This window comes from Atractosteus spatula, chromosome 1, assembly GCF_055471065.1.
Source record: "Atractosteus spatula isolate fAtrSpa1 chromosome 1, fAtrSpa1.hap1, whole genome shotgun sequence".
NCBI classification, from domain to species: domain Eukaryota; kingdom Metazoa; phylum Chordata; class Actinopteri; order Semionotiformes; family Lepisosteidae; genus Atractosteus; species Atractosteus spatula.
The window spans coordinates 61,052,010-61,068,592 of record NC_142706.1 but is presented as its reverse complement, the minus strand read 5'-3'; the positions used below and the strand labels follow the sequence as shown (position 1 = coordinate 61,068,592).

General features: G+C 47.4%; 1 protein-coding gene across 4 annotated transcripts in view; it reads right to left on the bottom strand.

Moving 5' to 3' along the window:
- Positions 1–14,562: 14,562 nt before the first annotated feature.
- lrp1aa (low density lipoprotein receptor-related protein 1Aa) overlaps positions 14,563–16,583 on the bottom strand; it is a 181,923-nt gene continuing 179,902 nt past the window's right edge. For all 4 annotated transcript variants that reach the window (XM_088914172.1, XM_088914177.1, XM_088914182.1 and 1 more), the window contains one exon: positions 14,563–16,408. In XM_088914172.1, coding sequence (XP_088770298.1) covers positions 16,271–16,408 — 138 coding nt within the window. In that variant the 3' untranslated portion in view covers positions 14,563–16,270. The remainder of the gene's footprint in view (positions 16,409–16,583) is intronic.

Below are 16,583 nucleotides of genomic sequence, written 5' to 3'. Positions count from 1 at the left end.
CTTGTAGTCTTAAACACGACGAGTTTAAGGCAGCAATGTTAAAAAAAAAAACAACGGCGTGTCAGTCCTCGGCATGCCTGAGCGTCAACAAAGTAGAAGCAGCGAAGTTTACGTTTCCTGTCGTCCCCCGCTCTCCTGGAGCAAATGAGACATTATGAAATAAGCGTTGTCAACCCGTCGCTTTAAACGCGGGGACAGCTTTGTTGTCGCTCAAAAATAGCAAAACGGGATTGTTCAGCAGGGCCCCAGCGCGTCAGGTTTGACAGAATAAGGTGAAATCTGCACTTTTTTCAAGCAAAGGAAAATCATTCCACTTGTTGTATTGTTTAAGGAATTGTACATGTATACGAATACGAACGGTTTAATAACCGTAACCCGCCTCAAGAACATGCAGGTTTTACGGCTACAAACGATGTGGTAGTATATATTCTTAAAGAGATTTTAGATCTGATATTTAGAGCGACGTTAGTTTCTCCTGTTTTTTGTTTGTTGATCGAAAAGCAAGCCTGTCTCGTCACAGATATGACAAAATGAGAATCGGATCAGACGTCCGAAAGCACATTGCGCGTTGCTTGATTAGCGCTTTAAGCGGAATTCACTCCGAGCGCTTAGCGCAGAATAGCTTACAGCCCTCTAAAAATGTCCAAAATGACGCGAAACGTGATTAGATTTAGACATCTTAGAAAAAAAGAAACGTTAAAGGCGGCTGTAGCTCATACCCGCCGATGTAACACAAAATTGTCCCTAAACTCCTTTCACGGTTTGTAATGCTAGCGCATTCATTTTGCATTAACCTTTAGCTTTTTGTCTACCCCGGAATTTCTTGCTAAGAAAAACACTCACACCCCTAAAGTGTAACGAAGGACTTGGTATAATCGTATACACGATAAAAGGACGATATGAAAGTTAATTACAAAAGCATCGCCAGGGCCTGTGAACCGCTGTGCCCTCCGTGAAGTCAGGTCACCTTACATAATTCATTTTAATTGATTCTCCAAAACCAAAACGCTGCACATTAAGAATGTATCGGTAAAGGAGTCCAATCCCATTAAGATAGTTCCTTCTTTCTTTTTTTTCTCCTAATTGGGTATTTGAATTGCTAAAAATTGATATTTTTCGCGTAGCTCCTCCACAAAAAAAAAACCCCAACAAAACCAACAGAACGCACCAAGGAAAAAAATCAACAGATGTTTCTTTGGGGAATTATACATTACATGATATAATGGTCACGTAATGGTAAGAGTCACGTAAGCGTGCAGATGATACTCTCCGGCCCTGCTCGAGACCGCTGGGATGCGAATGAGTGGGTTGGTGTCGGGCGCGCTCGTGCTCTCCGGCGGTGATCAGGCCGCCCCGCGACACAGCTTGTACACGCGCGTGTGCTGTGCGTGCGCGCGTGGGGGTCAGTCGATCTCGACCCGCCCGCAAGGCTACAGGACACAAAAACAGTAAAAAGGGGGGAGGGGGTGTCAGTGGAGCCCGTCCGTCTTCACAGAGCTACCGCAAGCCCCCAGCGATCCCACAAAGCTTACAGCGTGTGTGTGTGTGCCGCCGGTTCATTTGCTCCAACAAACAATATCTCGCCCACACTGTTTAGAACGGAGCGATTCTTGCGAACTGCCTAGTCCGTAAACCAGGACTCTCCAGTCCCGGTTCCGCAAAGTTGCAGCTGCGTTTACAGGTCACCAGTGACTCAACGCTTTCAGTTAAGCAGGTGACTTGTTCAATTCGGCACTTTGACAGATCATTTGGGATCAAAATCCGAGTACCCTTCAGTCCTCTAGGGTCAGAGTTCTCTTAATGGATTAGACTGCTGTCTTCATGGATCAATAACTCGCAGGCGACCCCCATCTTTAGAAGCAGACTAACTGGTCAGGGCCTCCCCGGAACCCGGTTTGGAGACCCCTGCACTGAACTAGCTTAGGTAATCATTTCCAGGATACCCGAAGGTCAAGAGCGCAATGGAGCCAAGAGGAGAGAGGGGGTGTTGGGGTGTGTTGGGGAGGGGGGTTATTTTAACTGCAGGCCTGAGTAAGAAATCAGATAAGGGGGACGACACGTGCAGGTATCATCTTCAAGAGACGTGAATAATCTGCCGCGTGAGACAGTAAACCGAGTACGAGAGAACGGGGTTCAGATGCGGAACTAACTGCGCCGGTTTTAGTTCTCCGTCCCTACCCGACCTCCTCAGCGTGCTGTTCGCTTTCATCTCTTCTCTTTAACGTTACATCGCTTCAGTGTCGCACGACAATTGATAAAAATCGTAAGAACAAAACGGATTTCGTCTCATACCCACCCTGGGTTATATTAGAGACGGGCACGTTGAGGCCTGAGGCCGTGTCCACATTCATTTAGGCAGACGGGGGACTGGCTGGAAAACAACTTTATTTGTGCGGCACAGGCGGTGGCGACTAAAATAGACCAAAGCCGTCTGGTTTCATTCCCTAAGATGTCCCTCTAAGCTGAAAGCACGCTTCTTGCCCGCAGCCCACCCTCTCCTGTTGCGGTTTTAAAGGGGCTGTTTTATTTTTTCGTCGTGTTTCGAGGGGTGGTTCAAGTGAAAAACGGCCGGACGGGAAGGAAACGGATCCACCGGGGGGGGGGGAGAGAATGGAAGCGGAGGCTTTTGTTCTTCGGGAACTGGGAGGATTCACAACCCGTGAGGGAGAAGGCCCTGTCCCGACATGTCACCTGGGTAGGCCCCGTGGCGCGTCTCTCTCCCGCCGGCGATCTCTGCACCTAACTTCCGCCAGCGCGGAAGGGAACTGGTGAAGGATTCTTTTAAGGCAAGACCTTTCAAGAACACCGCTCTCAACAAGTATTGCTGGGGACGACGGCGCAATTAAGACGTAGAAAGCGCCTCTGGTGTAGGGATGTTCACACAGGAACCTCGACTGCGTTCTTCGGCAACTCTGCCAAACCAGTCCCGCCCTGACCTCCCGCTGATAAGATGTGCTCGATAGCTTTTCAAAGGCGTTCTGTTCTGAAAAAAGAAATACTGTAATGTTTTTCTTTATAGGTTTTTTTTGTTGTTGTTGTTGTTGTTGTTGTTGCTTCAGGTGACACTTGAATTAAAAAAAAAACAGCCCGTAACTGCGTATGACTAAACCGTCAGGAAGCGTGACCCTGGACCGCGGATGCACGGAGGCTGTCTCCAAGCCGTGCGCGCAGTCGTGCGAACACACGCTCCGTGATTGTTGAAACGCGGATTTAACAGCCATGAACGTGATTGCCACGACTCTGAACTTCAGCGGAAGTCAATAAACGGACAGATGAAACTCCCGGTTAAGCAGGAACCAGTCCCGAGTAGCGGTGATAACAGCGATAGAGCGCCTCAGAGACCCCGAGTTGCCCGGTACAACTGCCCAGTTCTGCCTCGAAGGTTCACCCTCTCCCTTTTGAGCACGAACCCGTCATTTCTAACAACCTAAACATGCTGCCGAAGAGGCTATATCCACCCGGCTGCGGGATGGATCATCGCCTGTCAACGAAAGCCTACACGTACGCGTCGCCAACCTCAAAAGCTGCGCGCTGCGTCCGACAGCGAGCCGGTCGACGCCGGGGAAAAACACCCCCTCGCGCCGCTTCCGCTGGCCACGCGCAAAGCAGGGGGAAAAAAAAAACAAACTTTTCAAAGCCCTTTCCAGATTCAGACACGTCCTTCTTCCGAAACTGGATCCCCGTCGAGCCGCCGGAGTTTCTCGGGCGGGCGTTAGCCCCGACTGAACACCCCGCCCGGGGCGAGACAGGGCGACTCCCCGGCAGCAGCTCCAGCGGTTGGGACTGCTTTACGGGAGACTCCCCGCTTCCCAGAGGGCGAAGGAGAGGGGGACGGTGTCTGAAGCGGGACTCGCAGGCAGGTGGAGCTCACAGGATGCGCTGTTGTTGCAGATCAACTTTCTTTGCGCTCCAAGGCGAGCAAACTTACATTGTGCCCCCCGTGAGCTCGATCTTTGCATCGCGCTGAGCACCGCGGTTCATGAAAACGCAGTTTAATTAGAACGCGCGGGTCTCGCCTTTAGAAGGAGGCTAAGTGACAAGGTTTGGGCAAAATGCGCCTTTTTATCATCTTAGCAGACTGCTCTTGGAATTGCACATTCTTGACGTTTGCGTTGAGAACGCACCACAAATTGTATTTGCCATAACAAACTTTTTTTTTCTCTTTACGTACATCATTTTCTGAACACCGAACGGTAACTCAAAAGGATTGCTCACCTTTCTGATGATCCAGTGGTTGACGAGCACCAAGGTCCAGCAGAACACCTTCATATCTCCTCCCCGACAGCCGACCAAAGGTCACAGAATTCCCGTGCTTAGCACATACAGATCGGGAAAACGCAGACGGGGGAGGAACCGCACAATCCGAAGGGACAGCAAGGGAAAAAAAAAACAAAACTACAAAAAAAAAGAAGAAACCAACAACAACGAAAAATCAAGCGGCTCGTCTTCCGCCTCACAGAAGTAAAAAACCCATGTCTGCGATCCGGGAGGCGAGGAGTGAAGTTTGCTCCAGAGGTAGATCACAGCGCGAGCGAGGGAGAAACACACTGATGCGATCACGAGAAGACGCGACTTCCAGTATCCAGCCAGCGCGCGCTGCCCGCATTAAAGGAGAAACGTCTCTCGTGTTGTTCCCAGTGTCTCTCTCTCTCTCTCAGTCTAAAACATACACGCACGCACTCGCAGAGACCTGCCCCCCACCACCCATCCTTCTCACTCCGTGAAGTGAAACTAGGTCCCGTTATCGTTTCTTTCCGTCCGGAGGGGTCACATCGGACCGCGCCGGCGGCTCGGCTCGGTTGGCTGCTCACGAGCCGAGAGGGGTTTTGAAGACACACCACAGGTATCCGGCTGACGCGTTCGCGTCCAGAGGGCTCGGCTGCGAGGGTACTGGCGTGAAGAAAGGCGTACAGCTCACAGGTGTCATGTTTTCAGATAGAGGCTCACTCTGTGCGGGCCTGCTTTCTGTCTGTGTACCGTTCAGAAGTCGGCAGCTGTGGCTGCTGTCGGGGCGGTAGACCTAAAACGGTTTTTTTTACACTTTAATGAAAAAGGGCAGCTAATAAAAATGGGGTTAGCTGGCGACACTCCAGCCGGCGGCCGGTGTACGGCTAATACCCCCGAAGCTCCGAAGAGTGGATAACTCCGTGATTCCTAACCACAGGTTCTGTCTGTAATTAAGCCGCGACTACAGCTCTTCCATCACATTCCACGGCTCTCTTTGCGTGTGTGTGAGAGACATTTTTTTCCTTCTGTGTGAATCTATGACATTGAAATTCAAATAAAAACCCCGGAGTTCCTTCATGGCGCTACATGACAACCAATAGACTTTTTATGAGGATATGACCTCGAGTGTGTAATAAAGCCGGCGTCCAAACCAGCCCTCCGGGGACTGTAGTCCTGTCAGTAAAGGCTAGTTCTCTTAGCCGGATTATTATTATTATTATTAGACTCACACCAGGGCCAGGAGCACCCGGTGGAAACACGCGTGAATTAAGTGAAACTCCACACAGACATCGACATAGCACAGTAAGGCAGCGATGCTAACCACAGCACCCCCGTGGCACCCTATTTGAAGTCTTCTTATTATTCAGCTTCAACGTGCAGAAGGCATAGAAAACGAGGCGATATCATTAGCGCACTGTCCTCTAAACTACACCCGGTCGCGGATTTGCTCAAAATCAACATTACAGAGGGCACCGAGGACCAGTTCTTAATGAGAAATCTTTCTCATGTAAAGACGCGCAAATCAGATCACGGTGCTACTCTTATGCCGTTTTCCTATTGGATGGGAAAGGATGGATACGGAGCCTCGGCACTGGGTACCGGGTGCGGTTCCGCCCTGACTACTCTGTGGGGAGTCTGCATGTTCCCCCAGGTTCGACTGGGGTGCTCACCCAGAGAAATGCCGCCTAGGCTGATTGGCGTGTCCCCCCTCAGGGATGGGCTCCGGGTGGCCACGCCCCATCCCAGGAATGAGAACGGGGTGGTTTTAGAATCAGGGAGCTCTCCCGCGACCCTGAACTGGATGAAGAAGAGGGGTGACATTTTATGAAGTTGTGGCGTTATTTCATACCGAATGGACCATAATTTGATGCACACATCGGCAACAAAAGAGTTAATTTCAGACATAAGTTAATAGTATAGTATTATAGCTGTAGGCACCTGGAGCGGGTTCATGCAATTCGCTAAACTGTTAAAGCTCGGAAGCCGAACTCCTTTGCGGAACACTGTGTCCGGAACTGCCGGCGCTCTCCGCTCCGCCAGACAGGACAAAGCTTCCTCACAGAAGGGCAGGTGCTGGAAACAGGCGGGAATGAAGTGTACCCTACGAGGGGCGCATTCGTAAAATGAGACCGATTTCTTCAATGTCGCCCACATTTTGGAATCACGATCCCTCTACCTGGCCGCAGACTGTCCGATGGGTTGGGAAGAGAGATGGATTATTTTCTACTTTGAAGTGTTGCCGGCTCCACGACGTCGCGGGCAGTCAAACAGAACCGCCTTAGCAACAATAAAATGCAAGAAACGGTAACAACAGCGTGTCCAGCTACTTCACAGTTAACAGTTAGTCTGTTTCACCTCAAGGGCGAGCTCGCTGCGGGTTTATGTACTGCGCAGATGAGACAGGTTACCGCCTCTGACTGTATCAGCTGGTTTATGCGAGGCGCTCCACCGTCCAACTCTCGACCAGGAAAGTCTGCGCGACGATGTATCTGAGCTCTGACTTGTACGGAAACGTGTTAACCAGCGCCAAACCCTTACCAGCTATTGCTCTGCTCGGGGCCTCTAGGTCGATACGGGAGCTCGGGGGCAGTACAGACGGGTGTCCAGAGCTTGAATTTTGGGCCACACGCCACAGCGTGGGCGGAAGAGACAGGGCTAGGGCTAGGGCTAGGCTTGCCGTCTGGAGGGCGGCCACCAGGTGGATGACAAGGCGAGGAAACACCGTTTACACTGCGCGCTCCCTTTCTGAAGTTCCGGTCCACACAGGGCCGTGGGAAAAATCTTTAGGATACAGCCGGCCATCACGGCAGGCTGCCTTCGTAGGCAGAGCATAGCCGCTGCGGCCCTCAGCTCTTCCTGGTTTCTGTCGGGTTAAGCAGTGCAGGGAGCTTGTGACTCTGCTCCCGGACCGGACATCGCAGGACTGACCCGCCCTGCAATGCTGGTTCTGACCTCTAAGGCTGAGTGTGTGCTGGGGGGACTGGGGTAAGGCACCACAGATAGAGGTACTGTACAACAGCGGTGTCCTCGACGAGGACTCAAACCTCCAACCTGTCAGTTGCGAAACCAGAGGCTGGAGGTTCACCCACCAGGCGACACTGCCGCCCCCTCCGCCGCGGGTCTGTAGATTTAATATCTGATGACGGTATTTTGTCTACAAGGCTGAGGTCAGATCTGAGCAGCGCCCTTGCAGTTTCTTCAAAAGCTGAAGCGTGAACGTTTTTTTATATAAATCCACCCGGCGTTGTTGTAGAACAGGACGTTTTCTGTTCTTCTATCACCGCCCTCTAAACCCTATTGCACGCGGAAGACAAGCCCGCCATGAGTGAATAACATCCTTCCTTCCTCGGGATGGCGGAAATTGTCGTTAATATAGTTTAGCGAGGGGATTCAAAACACGAGACTAGGCGAATAAAGGTCAGATCTGCCTACAGAAAAGAAAACAACCGCTTGAAATAGGTGAAATGGTTTTAAAATGACCGTCCCTTGTCCAGCTCACCAGAAGAAGAGAAAACGTGCTATATAAAGCAACACTATTGTATTCCCTTAACTTAAGTGCACTTTTTAGGTCGATTAGAGTAAATTACTGCCGTGGAGCTGAACTGAGAGGAATTACAGTTACAAGCATATGGGCCATAAATCAAGTTTATAGAGGATTAGCTTTTTACAATCAGCTTTTCAGACAGGGGTGTCTTCTTCTCTTACTCTGTCCCACCGAACTATAATTTGATATTTCACACCTCCATAACAAAAGGACGGCGTTATTAGCGCCCCAAGGCCACAGGAAGAAATCCGACGCCGTGCCCCCCAGGCATATTTCGGAAGGCGCGAACAGGAAGAAGGCCCCACAGCCGAAATCTTTTTCGTTTCTTCACTTTTCAGCCTGGAATAGACCTTTACTTGTTCCTTCTTAAATACGCCATGCCTGGCCGAAAAGCTATGTTTCTTTTCAGCATTGAATAGACCTTTGCTTGTTCCTTTGCAGCCTACGTGTGCTGGCGCAGCTCCCTGCTTGAACTGTAGCAGATTTCCCACTACTTGTGTCCAACACATTTTAATTGAGCTTTACGACATGATCAGTATGTTTTTTTTTTTTAAAAGGCGCCACGTGAAGCTGCATTGCACAACCTTATCGATCAGCGTTTCGGCGATTTCCTCAGTTTTGCTTGCTACTGTTTTACCGAGCAAGACCTGTTCATTGGTGCACATTCCTCTCAAGTGCAGCACTAGCTTGCTGTACAGATAAACAAATGGTTTCTCCTACAGCGCGCCTGATACTCGAGGAGCTTTCCCGATCTGTACTCCAGACCCGACGGCGAGTGTCGAGGCCTGACGCGTACAACCACCAAGCCAGTGAAGTGACTCATTTCTAGCGAAACCGCGCCCCCGTGTGGTCGCAAAACTACAGAAAAAGCTCACCTGAGACCGGAAGAGAAGTGGGCATTTTAAGCGAATGAAATTAAACAATTAATTATAGAGTGCATTCACTCATCATGTAATGATAATCATGCAAGCGTGGTTCTCCATCATCATAATCATCATCATCACATTCCTCACACCTGAAGAAGGCTCCACGGCCGAAACGTTGTGTTTTCTTTCTTCTCTTTTCAGCGTGGAATCAACCTATTACTTGTTTCTAATCATTATTACTACTATTATTGGTGTTATTTAATAATAATAATTATAAAATATATTGTAATAAATACGATAATGTAATAATAATCATCTAAGAGTGGTTCCTTACTGTCGTGTTGGGATAACTGATGGGAATCAGTTGCTCGATAAATTCTTCGTGTTTCAATCTAAGGTAAATTGGCACACGAGGGGTTTGCGTGCCTGTTCCAACGAATAAAGTCTTCATCAGCGGTTGGAACGACAGCTGATCTCCCTTATATCCGTCTCATTCCGTCCTGAAAGTGTATTAATGTTCACTTAGAAACAGGACAAAGGAAAGTGTAGCTTTGTCTACAGGCTGCCTCGTGAGCAGTTCAGACGAGGCTTAATTTACAACCTGAGGAGATGACATTGTTTTCAGTTACGTGACTGGATTATTAATGGAAAAACGGACCTTAATTAAAATGAAAATTAAGCCAAATTTTAAAAAGGACCAATCAGAACTGCAACGTGCTGACAGAACGATATTGAAGACAACGGTGCCACCGTGCGTCTGAATTGAGCGTAACACCTAAAATCGCGTCGGTTTTTTTTGGTGATGTCGTGATTAAATGAAATATGGGAAACGGGGAGAGTACCACGGCCAACACCATAATCGAGTGAGGGCATTTTCTACAAACACATTGGTACTGTGTCGATTCACCTGCAGGTCACTGAAGTCCCAGAGGTGCTCAGAGTCTCCCCACTCCGCCGCGGCTGTGCTAGCAGGACACCTCCCTGTTCCCCGAGTGAACAGCAGAGGGCGCTGTCGAGCAGCATCCTTGAAAACAAACGCTCTGAGCAGGAGACGACCTACCAGGTGAGTCAAGGCCTGTCCTCTTCTAGTGTCTGAAGCGCACTTGGGGCTATCGCTACAGAGGAGGCCTGCTTATCTAAAAGACAAACCTTAGCCTTCATCACTACAGCCCCATGTTAGTTCCTAAACGTTACCACTACCCAGAGCTCCTCACAGCGGATTCCAGGAGAGGTGTAGGATGCTATGTCCACATTACACAGCTCTGCATAACGCCTTGCAGATTGCGGATAGCTCCCAGTTTCATATCGCACGATAAGACACAACTCGCACGTCCTCTTGAGAGCAAGACTATTGTATCTCAATGTACCAAATTGAAAACCTGATTAAAGGGACAAGATCCACAGTTCATGCTAAATTACTTTACCCAAGCAAACACCCCTCCCCCAGGTCTATAACTGCAAATCTAGTGCAACAGGATTAACGTGAGCATGGTACCCACACCACCTAATCTGAGGCCAACCCTGTAGGAAACTGCATTACGAATTTACGGTTACAAACAACCGGAGACCGTACAGCCCATCTGTTCAGTAATAATAATCTAATCATTCCTTACACTTATATAGCACATTTCTGGACTCTCCTCCATCACCACAAATGTGCAGCCCCCACCTCAATGATGTGACAGCAGCCATAGTGCGCCAGTACTCTCACCACACTCCAGCTCTCAGTGGGGAGGAGAATAGAGTGATGAAGCCAGTTCAGAGATGGAGATTATTAGGAGGCCATGATTGGTAAAGGCCAGGGGGAAATTTGTCCAGGACACTGGGGTAACACCCCTACTCTTTTTGAGAAACACCCTGTGATTTGTAATGACCACTGAGAGTCAAGACCTCAGTCTTACGTCTCATCCCACTATACTGGGGCATTAAGACCCACGCAGTCTGCAGGGTGAACGTCCCCTACCGGCCTCACTAACACCTCTTCCAGCAGCAACCTTAGCTTTCCCAGGGGGTCTCCCATCCAGGTACTGACCAGGCTCACACCTGGGCTGCCAGCTGTGAGCTGCAGGGTGATATGGCTGCTCTAGTAGTTAGTAGCTAATTGATCCAAGGATCTCATCCAGTCGATTCTTGAAAGAAACCAGGATATCGGCTTGAACCGCTTTCCATATCCCCACAAGCCTTCGGGGCATTAGCGTTTCTGTTAAGGGGGTTTGGGATGGTAGAGTCAACTGGCAATGCATCGTTAACCCTGCAGCGCCAGTAGAGCACCCGTAAGAAACAATTTAACAGGGCACAGGCGACTGGAGGAGAGACACACCCCCTTGCCAACAGGTGCCAGAGAGGTCATAGGCCACTATTGTGGGGAGCTCAGAGCCCCACTATTGTGGGGAGACAAAACCCATTCTCCGATCGACAGCAGCCGCCACTCAAGCGCCTCCACCAGGGGAACCCCAGGCCCAGTCATCCGGTGGCATGACTCGGGTTCGAACTGTGGAAGACCAAGTGAGAAGGGTGAAGACTGCGCGGGAAAGGTTTTCTGTTTACACCTAAAGACCACTGTCCTTCTACAACTAAAGCCCGTGATTCTTCACACCCTTGTATTAAACCAGCAAAAAACGAAACAGATTGTAGGATGCCAAATGGCATCTTTCTGTCGTTTGTTCGACGTCTGACACTGCCCCTTTTCCCTTATGTTCCTTTGATATGTTAAAGTCTTGCCTACTTTTAATGTGTAAAAAGGAAAGTGTCACTTCAGTCCAGTAAGCATATCTTACTGAGTGCTAGGGGAAAGCCTGTCTCTGTGCTATGCTCCCCTTCAGCTGATTGAATTAAAGATCTCTGTTTGACAATCTCCCAACCTGAGTGAAGACTGAGTTTTCTTCGACAGAACCAATAATGCCTGGATCACAGAGTTCATACTGTGCCTAGCAGGGCATCTTTACCAGCTGGGGGTCTCCGAAGAGCCCTCATTCCACCAGGCTTGTTTACCGTTACTGTTACCCAGCATCACAGTCCAAGTGCAGAAGCCCCATAGGAATCCTGACCCAAACTAGGTGTGACCTGCGTTTGAGCATTGAGCAGCTACTGAAATACACTCATGTGAAAAACAAAGTACAGCCTCTCTCAATTCAATGGTTTTATATATCAGGACATAACAAAAATCATCTGGTCCTTACCAGGTCCTAAAATAAGGTAAATCCAACCTCAGCTGACAAACAACACACAACAGATTCCACTGCCATTATTTATTTAACAGAAAATAAGTCAACATGCAGAAGCCATATGTGTATGATTCAGTAGCTTGTAGAACCACCTTTAGCAGCAGTAACTTGAAGTAATTGTTTTCTGTATGAGTTTATCAGTCTCTCACATCGTTTTGGGGGAAGTTTGGCCCACTCTTCTTTACAGCATTGCTTCGGTTCATTGATGTTTGAGGGCACAGCTTATGCACGTTTATGCACAGCTCTCTTAAGGTCCTGCCACAGCATCTCAATGGGGTTGGGGTCTGGACTTTGTCTTGGCCATTCCAACACCTTGATTCTTTTCTTTTTCAGCCATCCAGTTGCAGATTTGCTGGTGTGCTTGGGATCATTGTCCTGTTGCATGACCCAATTTTGGCCAAGCTTTAGCTGTCGGACAGATGGCCTCTCATTTGTCTCTAGAGTGCTCTGGTATAAAGAGAAGTTCATGGTCGACTCGATGACTGCAAGGTGCCCAGGTCCTGTGGCTGCAAAACAAGCCCAAATCATCACCCCTCCACCACCATGCTTGACGGTTGGTATGAGGTGTTTGTGGTGATACGCTGTGTTTGGTTTTCACCAAACATGGTATTGTGAACCACTTTGGTCTTGTCTGTCTAAAGGACATTGTTCCAGAAATCTTGTGGTTTGTTCAGATGCAACTTTGCAAACCTAACCATGTTCTTTTTGGAGAGAAGGGGCTTTCTCCTGGCTACCCTTCCATGAAAGCCATACTTGTTCAGTCTTTTTCTGATTGAACTGTCACAAACTTTAACATTTAACATGTTAACCGAGGCCTGTAGATCCCTAGATGTAGCTCTTGGGTATCTCTTTGCGATTTCTCTGAGCATTATACGGTCTGAACTTGGGGTGAAGTTGCTGGGACGCCCACTCCTGGGAAGACTGGCAACTCTCTTGACTGTTCTCCATTTGTAAATAATCCTTCTCCCTGTAGAATGATGGATTTTTGTTTGGAAATGGCCTTGCAACCCTTCCCAGATTGATGAGCAGCAACAACTCTCTGAGTTCATTGCTGAGGTCTTTTCTCCTTGGCATGGTGTTAACACACACCTGAATGCTCCAGATCACCAACCTGACAAAAGTTCTGCTTTTATAGAGGCAGTCACACTTCCTGATGATCAACTAATCAAGTCCATTTGATTAGCAGCTAATTACCTTGTTAATTCCTATGGAAGCAGTAAGGGCGTACTTAATTTTCCCCACATGGTTTCTGCATGTTGGCTTACTTTGTGTTGAATAAATAATGACATAGTGAAATCTGTTGTGTTGTTATCCGAGGCTAGATTTGTCTAATTATAGAAGATGGTGAGGACCAGGCAATTGTTATTTATGCCCTGATATGTAGAACCATTGAATTGAAAGAGGGTGTACTTTCTTTTTCACATGGCTGTATGTGCATCTGTTGAGGGCATGCAAAGACTGATGATTTCTCCCTTTCCAAAAGCAAAGAGAAGTATTTTGCAGAGTGTTTTTAATAATGCATGTGAATGAAATCACACCGTTGCCAAAACATTTTGGAACTTGCGCTGCAACCCCCCCAGGGATGCAGGTGAACCGGTGGAAAAACAGGAAACGAACACCTCTCGCTCTGTCGCATCCAGCTTCAATAAGGATTCTTCAAGATGAGTCTGAAGAGGCTGGGCGGGCAGATCATCTGCTTCTCCTGAACCCTGCAGTAAACTCGGCAATGAAGTCATTATACGCCTATAACCCTTAATGTATCAATATGGCCAATGTCAAGATCACAGGGGGATCTTCTGCGTTACGTGTTCTCCAAATCTGACAATCTATAATTACACCTAAGCATGGTCAATGCAAGTAAATAATGCCTGAAGCACCTCAGACAGACTGCATCGCGAGAGCAGACTGGGGGCACAACCTCAGTGTCACCCTCTTTGAGACAAGTGGAGACGTCAAGTATCGCAGGTGTGGGAAGGCCTTGTGACTCGGGACACAGCTCGGCTCCAGGGCCTGGGCTCTCTGAGTTTTGGCCTGCTGTCAGTCTTGGGAACCCTCCCTGGGAGAGACGCCCGTTTGTCAAAGGGAGCCAAAGAGACCCCTCCCCCTGCCCCGTGCACACTCCAACAGCTGCCCAGGAAGATGAAGAGGCCACCAACATCACCCAGATCCACAAATTCAATTTGCGCACTGTTTCAGAACCAAAAACAAAGGCCTGTGATAGGCCTATGCTCTTGAGTACTGGACTGTAACACATGGTTATTTGTAATGCACGGGGCCCATATGCACAACAGGGAAGAGTCGAGACACCGAGGCAAGTAAATAATGACTTCACATTGACAGCTAAGTCAAGTCCACTTCCAGCTACTTGTGCTGCTGGAGCCACGACCATAATCTCACAGCCGAACTGTGCAGAACAACAAGCAAGATGAACAAGAGGAACTAGGCCAGACCTGGGGCTGAATTCCAGGAGTCCCATCAGGTTTCGTTTTTGAAAGAATTCCGATTGGGGAATGAGCTGAACCCAGCTCCAGCACGTGATGAGTCCGATTCCGGACCTTGATGAATCCGATCACGGAAAGTGACTAATCCAAAGCAAGAACAAGATGAATCCGATGCCGGAGCTCAATGAACTTGATTCCGGTGCGCAATGAGGCAGCCATAAAACACACCACAAAGAATCTGTACAAAGAAACAGCACAGATTTCTTTCTGTACAGTTTTTAAAATTTTATTTATAACAATATCTGTTATTTAGTTGTAAAGTACTCCAGCAAAAAATTATTAAAACATTATTCTCTTTCCAAAAGAAGGTCTGAGCCACCATGCATTTCTACTATAAAAGCTATTTTTTGTATTTTTTATTTAAAAAATAAAAAACAAACAAAAAAAATCTAACAAAAAAATGCATGTAGGAGAAAAGTGTTTTTTAAAAAAGTAAAATGATTGTACTCCTTAATTTTTTTTTTCCTCGATTAAAAAAATAAACGAAAATCACGCCGTATGAATACTGTTACATAGTGTTCGGGTAAGCAATAAGGATTTGTTATTCTAGTTCTTGTTTTAGTTCACATGCATTGCGATATGGCTGATCACCTCCCACAAAAGCAGCGTCTCAGCGTGACTATAGGAAGAGCTGAGCTCGAGAACGTACTGGACACAAGGCAGTATTAGCAGCAACGCGAAGAAGACGAAAACAGAATAAAAAGGGAAAAAAAGAGCAATCAGACACAAACATAACCTCTCTTAGGAACGCACTTAAAATAAGCCTGGACAAGAAAAGAAACCCCAACGACATTTAAGCGGAAGATTAAAATTGACAAAGGAAAATAATGTCATTTCTACATAAAGTCCCATCTATACGCTATCCAGCCCTTACAGAAAATAAAAAAAACTACCTTGATACTTGTTATCTCTTTCATTCCAGTGAATCGAGACACTGGATTCTCGAAAGTACCTCACTTTAGGACGCCATGCAGAGAGTTTGTCCGTGTCCAATCTCTGAGTTCCTGCAAAGGCGCCGAGATCGTTCCCAAATCTTCCCACTTGGAAGCATAACAGACCTGGAATGTTTATTTATTTTTTGTGTTTCACTCACAACTCCTATGTCTCCGGAGCCCTAAGAACTTTGAAAGGCAAAAACAAAAATACTTTTCCTGCATATATATTTTTTCTTTACTGTGTGTGTGTGTGTTCATGTGGGTTTTTTTTTCAAAAGACACTTAATAGATATTTATATATATACGTTTATATATATAAATTTCATCTGTGCAAGGAGTAAAACAATCACTCTATTACGTTGTTTTCTGAGAAAATAAAATATAAAATTAATTAAAATACTGTGGAAGCCACCACTGCTGACTCCTGTACAAATGCCTGCTTGCCCTGCACACATTTTCACTGTTTCTTTCAAATCTAACCCCCGGTTTAACTCTCGATACAGTTCACCGTAGAAAAACAAAATCAGTGAATCCAACCCAGACCTAAGCTACAACATTGACATCTGACCCTTCACCTTTGCACTCACCCTCCCCTTTCACCTCACATTGACAAGACAATGGCATTATGGAAATAGAACGATGGTTTCTATACATTAATACAAAAATAAAAAATAAAAATTGCTCTGTCATCATCATCTCATTTTTTTTTTGCACAGAGGTAGTGGCTATTTGGGTAAAGGGGCTAAAAAAAGAAAAACAGAAATTCTTATAGAAAAATGTTTTGACCAGAAGAATTAAAAGAACAAAATATAATACTGCAATCACATACAAAAGTAGTCCTTCATTTTTGTACATTTTATACAGTGTTCTCTCTTTTTTTTGTTGCTTTTCTTGTTTTTTTTTTAAAGGAAAAAAAAAATGAATCTAAAATGGTGTAATGGCGCTCTGGTGTCTGTAGGGGGCAGGCACGAGTCTACGCCAGGGGGTCCCCGAGGTCCTCCTCCCCACGCGACAGCAGCTCCTTCTTCTCGTCCGTGCTGGCCAGCGAGTTCCGGCTGCTGTGCGCCCCCATGTACAGCGTGGCGTATACGGGGTTGGTGAAGTTCGTCGGCTGTGGAAGTCAAGGACAGCGGCGCGGTGAGGCCCCTGCCTTCAATACGGACTCGCGCTCGCGATTAAAACACAGAGCCAGATCGAAGCTACCCGCAGAGGTGCAGGAAGCACACCAGCAATACAGCGATCGTGAGCTTCAGCACTTGTTCTGCCAGGAATGATGCTAAGCTTAA